The sequence below is a fragment of the Cryptomeria japonica genome, chromosome 3, assembly GCF_030272615.1.
Source record: "Cryptomeria japonica chromosome 3, Sugi_1.0, whole genome shotgun sequence".
NCBI classification, from domain to species: Eukaryota; Viridiplantae; Streptophyta; class Pinopsida; order Cupressales; family Cupressaceae; genus Cryptomeria; species Cryptomeria japonica.
The window spans coordinates 966870527-966890489 of NC_081407.1; the positions used below are offsets into that span (position 1 = coordinate 966870527).

General features: G+C 38.7%; 1 protein-coding gene across 1 annotated transcript in view; it reads right to left on the reverse strand.

The window, feature by feature from the left end:
• Positions 1–19963, reverse strand: part of LOC131035540 (ruvB-like protein 1) — a 92006-nt gene that overhangs the window by 54273 nt on the left and 17770 nt on the right. Inside the window, exon 5 of the mRNA XM_057967255.2 lies at positions 19772–19927. Within this exon, the coding sequence (XP_057823238.1) occupies positions 19772–19927 (156 nt within the window). The remainder of the gene's footprint in view (positions 1–19771; positions 19928–19963) is intronic.

Below are 19963 nucleotides of genomic sequence, written 5' to 3' on the forward strand. Positions count from 1 at the left end.
CATTTCTCCCAACTTGTAGATCGTGGGTCTGTTTTGAGGATTTATTCCCCACACCGCGTTGGTTTTCTACAAGGTTTGGCGGCTTCTTTTCGCGATCTTCTGTCATTTGTTGTTGGTGATTTTTATTCTCGCAAGGTGAAAATCGCGATTTTTTTTCGTGCCATCTTTTTGTGAATACTGCGCGACGGCAGCGTCTATTGAATCTGTGGCTCCCGACGACAGCATTTCGCAATTTTTTGCTCTTGTATTTGCGTTTCGAGAGGATTCCGTGTGTCCATGGCACGATTTTTGGCGACGCAATCTTCTTTAATATCGTATTTGTATTTAGCACTGGGTCACATTTTTTACCTAAACCCGTTTTTGGTGTCGGCTTGACTTTTTGGGTTTTTGTTTCCCTTGTCGACATTCTTTGTTAAACGACACATACTTTCTCAGCGATCTGGGTGGAGTCTGTAGCAGCAAATTTTCGAATTTTCTCTCTGTTTTTTTGTGATTTCCTCAGATCATGCCATCTATCTAGGGTTTTCAACAACCCTCAGTCTATTTTCGGCGCCAATTTTTGGTGTCAGCTCAACTTTTTGGGGTTTTGTTTCCCCTGTCGACATTCTCTGTTAAACGACACATACTTTCTCAGCAATCTGGGTGGAGTCTGTAGCAGCAAATTTTCGAATTTTCTCTCTGTTTTTTTGTGATTTCCTCAGATCATGCCATCTATCTAGGGTTTTCAACAACCCTCAGTCTATTTTCGGCGCCAATTTTGGGTCGTCAGCAATCCGTACATTTGGATCTGTGCCAAAAATATTTTCAAATCTGCCTCAAAATCAATGCCTGTTTTTTGCCTCTGTTTTCTTGCACGCGTCGCGATTACACGCATCTTCTACCTCGATATTCATGCCATTATTCGGTCAATCAACTTTGACCTCAGTTTTCAGTGATGGGATCTTTGACGAATATTCTGCTCGAGGGAAGCCAAAAATTCGATGGTAGAAATTATAACACCTCGAAACAACGGATGCTCACAATTTTCGAGTATCGCGTTATTGATCAGTTGGTTCTTGGAAAAGTCCCACATCCCACTGCAGCCTGTCTTGATCAGACAAGGTTTGATGAACAAAATCGTGAAGTTGTCATGCTCATCAAGCTCTCAGTGACAGATGATCAACTTCCTCAGATACCTTCGGCAAAACAGTTGCCCAGATATGGGAGCATCTCAAGACGCTGCATGAGACGTCTGATAAGAGCAGAGCCTTCTTTCCAAAAAATCTTCTCTATTGTCATGGATGAGCGCAAATCCCTTCAGGATCATCTCAATCGGATCCAGGAAATATGTGACCAGTTAGAAGCCATCGGCCGAAAAATGGAGGACATGGTCGTGATAACTCTAAAGAACTTACCAAAGTCCTATGAGCATTTTGTCGAAACACTCAACATCACCTCAACTGGTGTTGATCTGAAGTTCGCTGATCTCTGCACTAAACTTCTATAGCAGGATCGGTGGAAGCAATAATTCGACAGCAGTAATAGCTCATCCTCTTCAAAACAAGCATTCGCAGCTAAATCCTTTTATAAGGATAAAAGGCAAATCACAATCTTCTCAGCAAAAACCCCCTGCACCGTCATCAGAAGGCTCGAAGAAGAAATATGTTCAATGCAATTACTGCCATAAGTTTGGTCATATGAAGCTTGAGTGTCGTAAACGCTTGGCTACACAGGCTAAGCAAAGTGGTTCGCAGCTGAAAGCAAATGTAGCAGAGAACACTGAGCAGAACGAGTCTGCCTTTTACGCCTTCATGACTAAAAGACCTGCAGACCATGTCAAATCCTCTGCCTGGTATTGATTCAGGTGCCTCTCGCCACTTCACTCATCATCAGGATTAGTTCACTGATTTTCAGCCCTACTCCAATAACTTTGTTTGGACCCAGTATCTCTCCCACCCTTGGACTACTTCTCGGGGTAACCGGGGTATTGATAGGGGTCACTCATATTTGGAATTGGTCTCGAATCTCTAGGCTTATGCTCGCGATCCGGTGGCTCCCTCTCTTCAAATAGGCCCGGCCGAATCATTAATCAGTGGGGTTGGAACCCCCATGATGGTATTCAGGTGCCTCTCACCACTTCACTCATCGTCAGGATTAGTTCACTGATTTTCAGCCTTACTTAGATTCAATTATTTTTGGAGAGGAAGAGTACACCATTGTCGGAAAGGGCAATGTGCAGATTCAGTCAGGAGGGAGGAAAATAATTTTCCTCAATGTGTACTATGTTCCAGGAATGGAACTCAACCTTCTCTCGGTCAATCAAATTTTGAGACATTCTCCTTGTTTAGACGTGACCTTTAGTTCACATCAGTGCAGTATCAATGATCGGGAGACTTAGACAACTGTTGCTATGGGTCTTGAGGATCATGGTCTTTTCAGACTAGTTGACTCAGGTGATTCTCATGAGCTTGCCATGGCAGCCAAGCGCTCCTCTGATGGTACACTCTGGCATCACTCTCAGCTTGTTTGGGAAGATCTTGTCATTGGACTGCCAAAAATTCAAACCCAGAACCTTGGAGTTTGCGAAGCATGTCAGCCAGCCATCGGACTCCGTTTTTAGATGGCAACTCCTGGAGAGCTTCTAAGGTACTGCAACTAGTTCATGTTGATATTTGTGGACCTATGGCAGCTACTTTTGTTACTGGGTCTAGGTATTTTCTACTTTTTATTGATGATTTTAGTAGAAAAATGTGGGTGTATTTTCTTCATCAGAAATCAGAGGTGTTTGTTGTTTTTCAAAAATTCAAAGCATTAAAAGAAAAAGAGTCTGATAATCATTTTGTAACTCTTCGATTTGATAATGGGGGAGAATTCTTGTCTTTTGCTTTCTCCCATTTCTGTGAACAACATGGCATCAAGCACCAACTCACTACACCATACACCCCTCAGCAAAACGATGTCGTTGAGCGGAGAAACCATACGATTACCGAAATGGCCCGATCTATGCTAGAACACACAAGTGTTCCGAAGAAATTTTGGGCTGAAGCAGTTAATACTGCAGTCTATCTTTTGAATCGGTCTCCTACTGTGGCTGTGAAGAAGACTCTGGAAGAGGCCTGGTCAAGCGAAAAGCCCAAAATCAGTCACCTGAAGGATTTCCGCTCCACTACCTTTGTTTGAATCTCTGATGCGAAACGCACCAAGTTGGATGCCAAGAGTCAGAAACTCATGCACACCGACTACAGTGATAATCATAAAGCCTATCGATTGGTTGACATCAAGACATATTGTCTCATTTACAATCGTGATGTGGTTTTTGATGAGGATCGAGGGTCATTTCAGCTCTCTCCTCCAGTTGTGGATTCCGCAGATCAGTCGTTGAAGGCTTCAGACTAGGGTGTTCGTATTCCATTAGGTCCACCTGATGGGAGGGTTCCAGCTGTTCCAACTCCTGCACCTTCACCAGTTCCTTCTCCTGCAAGATCACCTAGACATGCAGCTGCACCACCTAATTTTCCACAAGATTCATCTGATCTTCTGTTAGATGAACCTGATCCTATTGCATCTCCTGCATCTGGTGTTGGAACTTCTACTCTCCGGCCTAAATGGTGGGCTAAGACGCTTGTTGATCTTCATGATGATGAACTCATCGAGGGTAGAACTGCTTGGAAAAAGAGCAAGCGGCCTAATTATGTCAATTTTGCTCTTATGGCCAACATTCACAGTGCGTATGAACCTCAAACATACACAGAGGCGAATGGGATACCTGACTGGGAACAAGCTATGGCGACTGAGCACCAAAGCTTGCTGAAAAATAACACTTGGGTTCTGTCAGATCTTCCTCTAACGAAGAAACCCATTGGGTGCAAATGGGTCTATAAGGTAAAATACAAGGCTGATGGTACTTTAGATAAGTACAAGGCTCATCTTGTTGCCAAAAGCTTCTCTCAGCGTGAAGGCATTGATTACGAGGAAACCTTTGCTCCGACTGCAAAGATGAGCACAATCAGATTAGTCCTAGCCATGGCAGCTCAATGTGGTTGGACATCAAGAGTGCCTTCCTGAATGGTGAGTTACAGGAAGAGGTCTACATGACGCAGCCTCCTGGATTCAAGGTTGCCATAAAAGAACACCAGGTGCTCAAACTGGTGAAAGCACTCTATGGCCTTGTTGACGTGTATTTTATACACAATCATACACAGAATAAAATACCTAAAGGCATCTTATCCTCTCTTGAGAAAATAGTCTCTAACTGCTGAAGATTCGCGTAAAGGATCAGTTAGGTAGACTCCAAGGTTCTTTAATGTAGGGTCTCTACGTGTGGATAAGCTCTTCGTGGTACGATGTGATTTGCTGGAATCACAAGGGGACTTACATGTGATGATTGAACTTCCGATCTGCTTTGCTGGACACAGGCTCTTACTAACTTAGATTTGAAAAATGAAAAAAGGATAAGGGAGAAGAGAGGATCTAATCCTAATACTAAGAATGTAGGAGCAATGATTGATTTTTGATGAAACTCTAACTAGGTCTTGTTTTGACATCAATGGAACATCTACACAAGACTAGTGCGATCTTCTATGGGAAGCTTTATGATGTTCAAATCATCACCGCAGGCATAGATACCATCCAAGTTGATGCATATCAATGAAGAGGCAACAAATTGAAATTGAGCTTAGGCTAAATGATCCAGTTGACTACGCAAGGCAAGTCTGCAATCAACAAACTGCTAGTAGTATGGATATACGAATTTCACCATCAATCAAGCACATTTCCTCCATTCATCTAATTATCTACCATCTAAGATTGAAGACTCAACAAGAAACCATGCAAATTGCAAGAAAACGACATGTTTCACCATTACTTCAATGAAAATGGAGTTTGTTTACAATCAATGGCAACAATTTCTTGCCTTGTCCTCCTATTCTACTCTAATTGCTATTCTATCAACTATATTCTAACTCTTCCAACTATTTACAACTCTCTCTAATCCTCTCAAATTAACCATTACAAAATGAAAAATCTGGGCTTATATAGTGCCCACAATACAATTTGATGGCTTAGATCAATTCAAGATCGATGGCCAAGATTTTACAATGAAAACCCTAATTAGGGTTTGTTACAACCATTACATAACATTTAATGCTTGACCAATGACAAAATTGTATTGCTTGGACACATGTCCCTTCTAGAAAAATCGACCAATGGATAGCCAGGGTAGGTACATCGGAGTTTGTGCCACCTTCCATCAGTTAAGTACATTGAATCTGGACATGCTGAGATGGACTTCACTGATTGGAGAAATGATGACTAGGATGCCACCTCATTTGACACTTGGAACTTGGTAGATATTCAACTTGATGTTGTTGAGAAGCTTGCTTTAATTAATTCATCTGGAACTATTTTGCTTCTTCAACGGGCCCTTGTTCTAACTCCTTGCGTCCTTGATGTGCAGGAAGATGATGTACCTCGCCTTGGAACGCTAGATTGAAAGAGGTCGCCCTTGTCCTGGCTTGATCGTCCTGGCGAAGACCGTCCTTGATCCGGCTTGATTTTCCTTGAAGAGATCTCCATTTGATGCCTACACAACATTTCAAAATTAGTAACATGATTTTGCAATACATAACATAAATTAGAGAGCAAATTTTAGGAAACTTAATGATAAGTCCTTTATTAATCATTTCCTAAAAACGATTGAGCTAAGGCAAAACAAAATTCCAAAATCCAAAATTAAGGAAATGACGATCAACGTTCAAAATCAAAACAATAAATCCATATCGTCATACCTCTTTGAGAGCTTAACTCTAAAATGCAAAATAAAGGAATTCGCCTAGGCAAAATTTGAAATTCGATAGTCTTGATGTGATCTTCAAAAGAACGTTCCTCTTATCAACTTCGCCACCCTTCAAGTCTTGGACGTGATTTCCTCTTCAAATTAGCAATTTCGCCATCTTTGATATGTCTTTGACGTCCTAGGCAACTTCGCTCAAATGGAAACTTCAAGTTCGCCTCTCCTTTGGATAGTAGTTTCGCACCACCTTTGATTGAATTCGCTCCTCTTCTTGAATGATAATTTCGCCCTTCCTTTGTATGAAATTCGCTCCTCTTTTGCCTTCTCCAAGTTGCATATGAGAGATGATAAATGATGATGTGAAAATGAAATAAACACCTTCCTTTATAGGCGCTCACCTTCATATTGACCTTAGGCCGACTTTTTGCAAAATATAGCAATTAAAACGATTTTTAAATAAATAATAAAGGCCGACCTTGACAAAATAAACCCAAGCGCTCCCTTTTGATTTTTATTAAATTAATAATTAATTATTAAATGCCTTTATTTTTAATTAATAAATTTCGATTTTTTACAAAGGCAAAAAATAATTAATAAATACATACCATGCGCTATTTAAATGCTTTTAATTAAATATCGATTTTTTTCTAGCATTTAAATAAATTTAAAAAATGTGTTTTAAGCGCCAAAATGAAAAAGTGAGAAGATACGTACCTTATCGCCCTGGTCCCTAACTGAGGGACAGGAGCGATCCATCAATTTGGTCATGATTCTTGCAATTTTTACGTCCAAGGTCTTCATCCGTACGTCCAAATCGCCATTTTAGCTGGGTCCTTTGAGTTAGATTGACTTGCATGTGTGAATGAGTGCCTTTGGATGTAATATCGCCCTGATCCCTTCCTGAGGGACAGGAGCGATCCTAGTGTCCTGGCTCAAATTTGCAAACTTTTGATCTTTGTTCTTCATTCATTGTCTTCCAAAGGACGTCCTTGACCATGCCTATCTTTGCCTTGTCTTGGTTTTGACGGAACATGAGTGTTTTAGTAAAAATCGCTTTGGTCCTTGTCCAAAGGACAGGAGCGATATAGGCTCTTTGTGCAAATTGGTAGCATTTTAACGTTCAACACTTTGGTATATCACCTTCAAAAGACGCCTTAGACCTTTTACCATCTTGCAAAACCTTGGCTTGACGTAAATTTTGAGAGACTTGGCCAATATAATCAATATCGCTCTGGTCCCTTCCTGAGGGACAGGAGCGAACTTCAAGTTTTTAAGCTTGTCCTTGCGTTCTTCAACTTGCCATTACCTTCAATGCGTGAAATGACGTCCCTTGATTCCTCTTGGTGGCTTGATACTTGTTAAACTTTCAAAATCTTGGTCTTTATGGAAATTTCGCTCTGGTCCCTTCCTGAGGGACAGGAGCGAATTAGGATATTTTAGAGCAAATCCCTCAATGTGGCGATCCTTGTAACTTTGTGCTTGATGGAGATGCTTCGAAACGTCCTTGGTACCTTGTTCTTCGCCTTGGAGTGTCCTGATCTTGGAGGGACGGCAATATAATCATCATATCGCCCTGGTCCCTTGGAGAGGGACAGGAACGAATTTGTACTTGTAGTCTCCATCACACTTCGCCAGCTTCCAAATTTATCTTCAACGGTTTTGTAATGTCCCCTTTCATTCGTCCATGCCTTGGAATTCATTGTAACTTGGCAAGAAATTCATCTTAGACAAAAATCGCTCTGGTCCCTCCCTGAGGGACAGGAGCGAACTTAAGCATTTTGGTCCCTTGTTGGCGTTTCATAATCTTCAATTTATCTTCAATGAGTTCATTTTACCTCTTTTCTTGCCTTTGAACGTAAAATTTGCTTGATCTTTGCCCAGATCGTACCTTATGAAGAATTTCGCTCTGGTCCTTCAGTGAGGGACAGGAGCGAATTTGACCCTCTAGGCAAAAACTTCATCATTTCATTGTTTTTGATCAAGTCTGGATGCTCTATCATGCTCATTTCGTCCTTCACCATGCCTATGATGTCTCGATTCGTCCAAACAAGGTCAGGAATGGCTCAACTAAGCATTTTCGCTCTGGTCCCTTGGTGAGGGACACGAGCGATTCGCCTTGGTCCCTTGGAGAAGGACACGAGCGAAATTTGACTTTTCGCACTCTCAAGTTATATTCCATATATACTTTCAGGATGTTTGAGAGTGGTTTCAGACCTCCAGGAGTTATATTGCAAAATCTAGTTTTTGGAGGTTTTTTCAGTTTCCAGACTTAGTCAAATTTCAGGATCAGGACATTCCAGACTTAGCCAAATTTCAGGATCAGGACCTCACTCAAGCCGGACTTGCTATCCTATGTAATCCCCTGGGCGACGCTTCAAGTTATATTCATTTAATAAAATGCACCTCTTTGGACCTTTTCACATCGTCAAGACGTTAAAATCTTGCAAGGACAAAGCAAAATTGGATTTGTAGCTCCGGTCCTCCACTGAGGGACAGGAGCGATTTTTCCCCTGGAGGCATTTCTGTGCTCATGAAAATCTTCAATTTATATTCAATGGAAAGATCTCGCCTTTCTCCGTCACTTCCAATTCGTAATTCATCTTGACCCTGCAGGAATAGTAAAATATTTGAAAACGAGCTCCCGTCCTTCACTGAGGGACAGGAGCGATTTTGCTCCTACAGGCCAAAATATCATGATTTTACACATTTTATCACTTCACAAGGCGAAAACAAATCATTTGAAATGCCTAGGATCAAAATTCAAAAAAGTCAAAATTTGGTCAAAATTACTCAATTGGACAAAATTCATGTTTCATTATCAACACTTAGACAAATTTAAGCTCTGCATCAACATTCCAATTGAAAATTAGACCATTCTGGCGAATTCATTGCATTCAAAATTTGCATCCTAGAAAAGGAAAATCAAAAAGCTCCCAAAACCGACTGGATTCTGGTCCGAAAAGACGGTAATTAAAACCCTAAAGCTTGACCCTAAATCCAGACAACTAACAAACTAACAAAACCCTAGAAAAAGCAAAGCGAAAACGAACAAAACGAGCAAAAAACATGGGTCCCCATTTGCAATGGGGCGATGTGTGAAAACGTCACAACAGGCCTGAAACAGGCTCCTCGGGCATGGTACATGAAGATTGATAAGTACCTCACAGATCAGGCTTTCCAGAGGAGTCCTTCTGACTCAAATTTGTACGTCAAGACTGTTGGCAATGAAATCATCATTCTGGTTATTTATGTTGATGATTTGATCATCAATGGCAGCTTGGCATCTTTGGTTCAGGGAATGCCAGTCTTTTGACATAACTACCTAGGTGTTGAGGTTTGGCAGCAGTCTCATGGCATCTTCATTTCTCAATCCAAATATGCCAGGGCTCTGCTAGACAAGTTCCGAATGCAGGACTGCAAACCTGCATCTACACCTATGGAGAGAGGCCTGAAGTTGTCAGCCAAATCCGGTTCTCCAGTTGAGAATGGATTCGATTTCAGGCAACTAGTGGGCAGTTTAATATATCTCACCTCCACTAGACCTGATCTGAGCTATGCAGTGAATTACATATCCCACTTCATGACAGCTCCTACATCAGAACATTGGGCTCCGACGAGGCGGATCCTACGCTATGTCAAGGGTACTTCAAACTTTGGTATCCTTTATGGACGGATCAAAGACCCCAGACACATCAGTTTCACAAGTTCAGATTGGACAGGCTCTATTGATGAGAGAAATTCTACATCCGGATATGTCTTCAGTTTGGGCACAGATGCTATCACTTGGACCAGTAAGAAGCAGCAAGTTGTAGCTCTTTCCTCGACTGAAGCTCAATATCGAGGAACAGTCAAAGCAGCTTGTGAGGCAGTTTGGCTTCGTTGGATGCTTTCAGACATCCAACTGTCTCAAGCCGGTCCTAAACCCCTCTTCTGTGACAATCAAGGGGTGCTGAAACTCGCTAAGAATCCAGTCTTCCATGAGCGGACCAAGCATGTTGAGCTTCATTGTCACTTCATCCGCAAGTTCATTGAAGATGGATCCGCGGATTTGTAATATGTTCCTACAGAGGACCAAACTACAGATATCCTCACCAAGTCCCTACTTCTGGATAAGTTTGCTCAGTTCAAGGGGTTGCTTGGTGTCGTAGACAAATTGACCATTAAGGGAGGGTATTAGAATAATATCTTTGTTATATTTGTTTCTATTCTATTTAATGGTCAATATATTATAAATCTTGTATAATTAGATTCTTTCTAATTCCGACGATCGTTTCTTATTAGAAACATCATTCTTTGTAATTCTATTTAATGATCGGTTTGATCATTAGTAATATCATCTAATTTTTACCAAATACTTGTGTATTAGACTGTCTATCTTTCCTTGATCAATCTTTTTATTCTCATTTGCATTTTGCTTTCTTGTACTCATGATGGGGTCACCGAGCTGGTCTACAAACACTAATTCAACACACAAGACATAATGATAGGAAGTTCAAGAAAATAACCAATGTCTACAGGCTTCCTGTCACGAAAGTGACATAAACCAGAATAGTAAATAATTGAATTCTACAACATACCGTATTATCAACAAGAACTATGAACAGATTAGTCTTCCTAATTTAACCACTTGCCAGTAGGTGATGAGATCTCAAGAAACACAATTAATTAGCAGAGCCTCATAATGGACAACAAAAAATTTATTTATTCAATCTTTCACCAAGATGGTACAAAATTACTTCATTCAAGAATACAGGCCTGATTTTGGTCATCCAAACTTTCTCCTATTGCTTTTGTCATGCCTTCTTCAATATTCAACAAACTTCCACATTCTGTTTGTTGCACATCTTAAGCTTCAAGCCCATTCCAACTCTTAATCTTCCTAGTCATCATTCCTCTACCATTCTTTTTTTGTGTCCATGCCTTCTTTCGGCCATCTCCTCTGTATTTCCCGATCTGCCTCCAACTATTCTACTCCCCTTTCATTTGTTCTTCTACGTGGCTTCTTTAATCCTTGTCGATCCCTCTCCTTGGGAGTGCACAACCTTCAATTATTCAGTCTTTTCTGCTCTTCCCACCGTCGGCCTCCCTTTCGAATTCCCAAACGGGGCTTTCTTTTTCTGTTTCCCCAAAACCAGAACCAACCGAACCCACACTACTCTCTATTGGTCCATATATCCACTTCTCTGTTTCACAATCTGACCTTTTCCAAACTACTCATAACTGAATCTTTAAGCTGCCCATTAATCCTTATTTGTTTATCTCCTTCTACTAAAGACACTAACTCATTCTTTCCAACTTCTTGCCCACGTGGCAACAAGATCTATGACTCCCCAAACTGAATCTTGGCTACACAAAGCCAACCAGGCAATTAACAAATAGATTAATACAATGCTCCTGCATCAACTCACTTGTGCATTTTAAATGAAATGATCAATTTTTTTTATCATCTTCAATTTATCATTTATGAATCACCTATCTCTCTTTGATTTGGATCTTGATCATCATTTTCCATTACACTTTCATTGATAAACTTAGGCGACATACTTGAGTCCATTTGAACTTTAATATCCTTGGCGACTTTTGCATCTTCATTTGGACTTTGATCAAAACATCTTTCGTTTGGACTTGATCAAAACATCTTTCGTTTGGAATTGAAGCTCATTCGTTCGGACTTGAAGCTCATTCGTTTCGACTTGATCAAAACATCTTTTGTTTGGACTTGAAGCTCTTTTGTTTGGGCTTGATCAAAACATATTTCTTTTGGATTTTATCAAAACATCTTTCGTTTGGACTTTATCAAAACATCTTTTTCAAAACAATGATTGGATCTTCATTTGTACTTCAGTGTTTTGCACTTCGTTTGCACCATTTTCATTTCTCATTCCGTTCGTACCTCTTCCAAGTCTTGAACTCTCAAATTTCAAGGGCAGAAATTTACCATTCGTTTGGACTAAATTTGTACCTCATTTCGTTTGTACTACTTCCATTTTGTGAAATCTCCAACTTCAAGGGTGGAAATTTACCCTTCATTTGGACTGAATTTGTACCTCATTTCATTCGTACCACTTCCATTTTGTGAAATCTCCAACTTCAAGGGCGGATTTTTCACCTTCGTTTGGACTAGATTCATTCCATGTTTCATTCATACCTCAATCAAATCAGGATTTAAAAGCTCTCATTTGTAAAAACTTGGAATTGTTAAGTAAATATTCAACAAGATCAATTTTAGCAAATTCATGCCTTAGCCTATTTTTTCATCTCAAAACCCAATTCGACCTATGCTATGAGATTGCATCGTCCACCTTCCCCTGAGAGTGATCCTAATGACTTTTTTTCTCATTCGGACCTTAAACCACATCAACTCATCTTCGTATCCTTCCAATCCTAAGAGACCCTTGAATCATCATCAAGATTCGAGATATCCTACGGCAAGGAAAACCTTCAAATTGGAGTCTGACTAAGACTACTAGCTACTCAATCAATCGGCTTAAGCTGCTGGAAGCGAAAGAAAAAAGGGGGTCCCCATCTTTGATGAGATGATGTGTGAAATGGTCACAACACGCTCCACTTGCTTCTCTCCTCTAATACCTCTTGTTATAGGATTCCTCTTAACATGCATTCAATTCCCTTTATCAATGGCTTTCTACATCTATGTTGCTTCTATATACCATGTCCTCCTATGTCCACAACCCATGCTAGCTTTGTAATTTATCTTTGTAACCTTCTAAACATCATCTTATCTTCAACTCCATTCAAGAATCCACATAGCAAAGCCTCTTCTTTAGTTGCAAAATCTCCCTCCAAGCTTAAATCTATCTACAAGATGAACTCAACAATTAATCCATCATTTCTACTTCACTTTCTTGTTCACCCTCCTTTGTCCATCAAAATCAGACCACCTATTCAAATTGCTTCTCCTCTACTCCATCCTGTCATAGAATCCCTCTAACATGCATTCAAAAGCCATTATCAATGGCTCCCAACATCAACCTTGCTTCTATTTAACATGTCCTTTTATGTCCACAAACCATGCTAACTCTATATCCACCTCTTGAAAAATCATTTTATATTCAACTCAATTCAAGACTCTACATAGCAATTCCTCTTTTTCAAGTGCAAATTCTACATTCAAGCTTAACTCTATTTACAAGATGGACTCAAACAACTAATCCATTGGTTCACCCTATTCTTCTTTGTCCACTAAAATCAGGCCTCCTACTCCAATAACTACTCTACTCCCTCTTGTTGTAGAGTCCCTCTAACATGCATTTGATTCCTTTTATCAATGGCTCCCCACATCTATGTTGTCAATGTATAACAGGTCATCCTATGTCCATACTCTATATCCACCCTTTGAAACATTGTGTCATCTTCAAATGCATCCAAGATTCCACTTAGTAATTCCTCCTCTGCAAGTGCAAAATCTTCTTCCAAGCTTTACTATATCTACAAGATGGACAGACAATTAATCCATCAGTTCTACTTCACTAGTTTGTTCACCCTAATTAGGTACTAACATTGTTGGAACTACACATGGAGTCAATCTTTCTCCAAATGACTCTTGCTCAAATTTCAGCAACTCATCATCCTCTTCTTGTACCCTCATCTACACCGCATCCACCATCACCTTCATGTCCTCCAAAAGACATACTTTGTTTGCTTCTTATTTGGAAACAACATCTACCACCTCCATGATTTCTTCAAATCCACTTCATATCATTGTTCCGGTACCAACTTAGGATCTTCAATCCTCATTATCTACTTTCTCTTAATCTACAAAGAATGTCCATCTTTGCTCTCAACACACTCATGTTTCCAACCCATTTTCTATTCAATCTAACAATTGTTCTATCTGTAAAAGATAGGTTACCTGGTCTTTACAGGATCTGTCCAGCTATTCTTATAGAAGACCTCATGATCCAAACATGGGCAGGATGATCTACTTCACATGTTTTTGCAGTACCACTTGCTCTCATTCTTTTCAAGGGGAGATATTTTGACACACTGGCCAACCAAACACAATCCCAGACACCTTTGGTTGTAATTTTCCATAAGGCCCACAGATGTTTGTGCCTATGTGTTGTAATGGAGGAAATCATTGAACTGATAAAAAGTTTAATTCTGTAATGTGATGTTGTTTAATTTATATGTTTATTGATTTACGATCAAATTAAGAAATCAGATGATGAACTTTCATTTTTACTTGTTCTTGGTTTGTGTGTCTAGATGGTGGGTGCAAGCACTCAACTACTGGTAAGGTGAAACCCTAACCCCCTATTGAACCTCATGATGAGCAATGTCACAATGGATTAAAGTATTTCACTTGGGCATTTGTGCGTTGTTGTCATGCATGACAACGTTCATGGTATATGTGCATGCATTTGATATGGTTGTTGAAATTGTTAACATGAAAAATTTGCTAGCATTGTTTTTACCTGCTAATGTCAATAAAAGTTGGGCATTACATTTCCTCCAACAAGTTCAATAAAACTTTAATCAGCACCTTTAATGGGAAGATGTTTTCCACTATCTGTGTACAGGATGGGCAACTTCCAACCAGCCAAACACAGCTTCAATCAAACCTTCTACAAGAAGATTCTTTCCATTCTCTATCTACAAGACAAACAACTTTCAGTCCCCTTGTTACACCGGCTCTGACAACTCACACCTACAAGACCTAAAATCTTCCTTCCTCTTCTTCCATAGATTCTGTTGACACTAGAAAGATTCATATCAGCTCACACACATAATCATCCACACAAATCTATGAATCAATTTTCAGAACACATCATCTACCCAGCACTTTTATTTTCGCAATGACATAACATCCTACTCCAACGAGAACTAGACACACTTTAATATCATTTGATGCAATCAACATAGGAATATGCTTTCCACTCTCTATCTACACGACAAACAACTTTCACTCCGCTCAACGTACCAGCTATGACAACTCATAACTCACCACAATGGGAACTAAAATCTTCCTTCCCATTATTCATATACTCCATTGCTCACACACTTGCAAGATTTGGAATAGCCTTCACTATGCTTGCAAGATTCATATCAACTATCGCACACATTCTCATATCCCCACAAACTCATAAACCAATTTTCAGACCACACCCTGTACCCAAGACTTTCATTTTAACAATGTTTTCACATAACATCCTACTCCCACACAAAACACTCACGTCCACAAATCCATGAACCAATTTTTAGACCACACCCTCTACCTGACACTTTTATTTTGACAATGTTGTTAGATAACAACTTATTCTCATAGGAATTAAACCTACTTTGATACCAATTGATGCAATCAAGGATAGAGGACCAAATAAATAGCAGCCTTGTTCTTGCAGTCAACACCCAAACAGACACACCAACTGGATTTCAGCTTCTCATATTTAATTCACAACCTAAACAAAGATAGCATCAACTCAAATTAAACACATTCAACTTCACATATTCAAGATTACCAATGGATTGACATAACAATAGTTCATAACTTTTTCAAATTAATAACTATTATGAATGCACTTAATTCTTGAAAGAAATTAACTATCTGCCCCAAAAAACTAGAGACTTTCAACAATAATCTGCACCATAAGACTATTCAGGCAACCTTCATACACTTGAACTTCGTATTTTCATTCAACTATGGATTAATAAACATACTAAAACCTACACAATGATATACAACACCACAATTTAATTCTAGGAAAATTTTGAGAAAAGATCCACCATGAACCTAATCTAATAGCCACCGAAACTATTCCGACACCTGCAACAAAACCCACATGTTTTCAACATTCAATATCCACATCAAATTTTGACAAAATTTCCCTTATTAAACTAATCCATCACTTGTAACAAAACCCCACATGTTGTCAACCTTCAATTTCCACACTTGAGCTTCCAAGCAGCCTACAAATAACTCAAAGTTACTTCCTCCTACCTGACAAGACAACACTGGAAGCCAACTCCCTTCAATTTCCAAGAATTATTTGTAGTTTTCCTAGTCAAATTTGGACACCAAAATCAAGAATGCGTATATGATCGAAGTGTAATACCACCTAAATAAATCTCATTCATCGGCTAAAAGTAAAAATAGACAGGTGGAGCACCCTCCTCAACATACAAAAGATGCTTAGTTAATTTCTCTTACACCCAGCTAAAACTATGACTCTAGCTTGTGACTCCTTGGCTATGACACATCATATTTCTCTTACCTGTTATGAATGTTATCATAGGTAACCCCCACATTGAAAGAGGTATCATAACCTGTCATTAATCAGCATACAAATGACAAGAGAGGATCTCTAAGATCCTCACCAAGTGGAACGCCATAACTGTATTAGAAATAGTATAAAATGCTCAAAAATAAAACCCTGGCAATTTTATGCACCATGGAAGCCTAATATCCTTATTCACAAACACAAATAAAGAGATTATTATTCATGGTTGATGTCATCTGCTCAATCATGACAGTACACGGAGAGAAACAATCAAAAAAACTGATCTTTAATGTAGGAACTCAAGTCTGGAATTTTGCACAAGCCTTTAAAATTTTCAGGCCAAGACGCATTATTCACACATTTTTTCCTTAGTGAAAATAATATTATGATCATAGATAATAGTACACATTACATAGCATTTTAACATTAGAAAAATCATATTCAAGGAAAGGAGTCCAAATAAATAAGCTGGACATAGCTCAATTTTCATGATAGATCAACATATTTGAATATTTCTCTCAAGTTCAATGCAAACATTGACTAAGTACACAGGACATATCATCTTTAGCTCAAAAGAGCTCACATATTTCTGGAAAGCATACGAGAAATTTGTCATGTTCCCACTTTGAAATAGAATTTAATAATGAATAATAATAAAAATATTAAAATATTAAAAATCAAATTAAAATATAAAAGAATATAATTAAATTTTAATTGTTAATGAATGGTCAAAAGAGATAAAATGAAAAGTTGACTCTCTCAAACATGAGATAAAAAAGGGAGAAGAGAACCTCATTTGAGAGAAGATAATTTAGGAATCAGATGTGCAGATCTGATTTAAACAAGAAGTGTAGATCTGATTGTGAAAGGTTGTGTCCCTTTCCGAGGGCAAAAATAATGAAGAGTTGCACTCTTTCAAAAGGTCCTAATGGTGAAGGGGTGTGTCTCTTGCCAAAGGGCATACATGATGAAGAGGTGTGACCTCTCCCTCACATGGAGAGATATAAAGGAAAGGAACCAAAATCATCAAACATCATCACCATCGACCAGATCAGATCAGAACTGTTATTAAGTTACAGGCAGTAACATCCTTGTTCCCGGTGGTATGCACGGGGATGTGCTTAATATGTATGCTTAATCTATGAAGCCTGATAATGTTCTTATGCACAATTTAGTAGTAATATTAATATATACTGCAATATGTATGGCATAGATTTGTGCTAAGGGAGAGGTGGTCTAATTCCAACCAATTAGGTGGTCCCGAGATGGGGTAAGGATCAGTGTCCCATAAACCTTGAGGGAGTACTCCCGAGATGAGGTAAGGGCCTGCACCAGTAAACCTTGAGGAAGCCTGTTGTAGTTTGGTTTCTCTGCGCCCTTGGTAACATAATTACCCCTTCCTCCTTTAGGGTTAGGTATTAACAAGGTTAGATCATAATATAGAGGTCTGTGAATTATAAAATATGGAATTAATTGAAAAAAGCATAATAACTTGATAATCCATTCGGTAATATATGGTAATTGTTGAAAACATGACAGCTTCCAAGTAGGGGACATCAAAAAATTCTAGGAGTTGAAGGTAAAAAAGCATGCTAACTTTGTTTAGACATTTGGTAATTTACAGAACACTTAACTTCCAATCATACATTTAACACTGAAAAAGTTATAGGAATTATACAATCCATAGTTTCATGTATAAAAATGAAGTTCATGTCAAAACACTAAATCAGAACCTGAAAATCTAGAAGGGAAGGTTAGCTTCTTCATTCATATTTAATGTACTTTTCAGCTATTTAGTCTGTACTTGGTAAATGTTCAACATATGGGTCAAGTCTATTCATAGCTTATAAGAGAAACTATTTTTTTTTTCTCAACAGGTTTTTCTCGTTTCCCTAATTGTGCAAAGTACAATCATTTTCCTTGTAGTGGTGAGGTCAATGAGGTTCATTGTGTCTTTACTAACATGACCTAAATTCCTCATATTTCAGAATCCTACATCTCTAGACCACTTCCCATTGTTAATCATTTATCTCGCCTTCACCTAACAAAAACCTCCACCCCCTCTATCCCCTTTCTCAACAACTCTACGCACCCACCATGCCACCATGCATTGCCTATGCTTATATGCCACGAAATAAATCTCTTGGATTGCTCCAAAATTTTACTCAGTGTCACAAGAAAGATGATTATTTGTTTCACATCTTATGAAAGGCAACACTAGACGCATACCCAGAAATGACTCATAGTAAACCATAAAATCATTAATCCTTTATAAGCATACCCTATCAATATCACTACCATCTTTGACAAAGAAGAAAGAATTTGCTTTGATCCATCCTTAAAAAATCCCGTAAGATCTTCCTCCTCCTCTATGAATCCCTTGTACTTAAACATTTATCACATAGTTCTGAGGGAATGATTATTTGTCCAAACTACCTAGAACAACACAAATCAAGAAATCTAAGATTTTGTTTTGACAAGATGAAGGCAAATTCATACCAGCATTTTATGTAGAAAAAATACAACGTATTAAAAACCAACTAGATTGGCATGCCTTGTTGCATTGTACAATAAATGGAAATTAAAAAGTGCATTTCTAGAAACTTGAATCGTATATGATTCAAGGGAGATACAATAGATTAATCAAGATATCATGGGGCACGTCCTTCCTGCCTTTGACACTCCAACTAGAGTTGTTTTATCCTGTACTGTCAAGAGGTTGTAACCTTCAGGTCAGAGGCACTGTATTGGTCTCCTGGTCATGCATTCTTTTGTTTGATCTGAACAAACACAGTGACCAAAATTTTAAAATCTCAGCCAACATCAACAATATCAAAAGAAAAGAGGTAAGTTAATGCATACCTCCTACACTCTATTTTTTTTTTTTTTTTTTTTGATGTGTAACATGTATTACAATTTCAGGCATGATGAACCAATAGGGTCTCATGCAGCATATCGATCCTTATCGTTCCACTACAATTCGAACATTTGACCACCCCAAACGGGGGCTCGTGACTTAACCATCACACTGCAGGGTGAACCCTCCTACACTCTATTGGAATGTGCACATACTATTAGATGTTGCAGTCAACATAGAAATAACTGCCCATCAAACTCACAATCTATCTAGATTCAATAGCATGGCTCATATTTTTAGTTTAATATCATCTTCTAGGAGATCTTTAATCCAGGATGATAGCATCCTAGTGTCACATCAAAGAATTTACTCCAACAACTTCTATCAACCCTGAACCGTCTTGTCATGACTTTCGGACTTTACACTGGGAACTATAATGTGGTTGATGAAACTCTGAACACCCTCCTGACCTTGCTTAGTACTTATTGTACATCTGGGAGAGTTTTTCAATAGCTATTTCTATGTGTTTATTAATATTTTAGACATGTTCTTACATTTTTGTGGTAGGTACAGTTTCAGATCATTTCATATGCATTTTTCTGTTTCAGACATCACTTTAGACACAACCTCCTGCTTACTTTGCTGGAGATACTCTCTCATACTAGCGCCCTTCTTCAGTGGCTCAGCATTAGTATTAATTATTTCATTTCTTACGGTTCTTTTTTTTTTTGCTAGTCAACATCCAGCTACACTATGTTAAATTTGAATCTTTTTGCTAAGATTTGAAATCAATCTATGAAATTTGTGAAAAGCATTTCAAAATCTTTCTTCAATACACTTTGATGCAACAAAAAGTTAATCTTGCTTTAACAATGTGAAATAATGATAGCAAAGATAAAAACATACCTGCACTATTTCTTTCTTTTTATGGACTTCACCTTTTGGTAGTGGAACATACTCTTCTGCTTCAAGATCAAACTCTGTTGCAAATGCATCACTTCTTCCAACCCTTTTAACTGCACCACTATTTGCCTCTATGTATATTACATCACCCACTGTTACCTGTTATTAAGCAGATGATACTCCATTATTCAAATA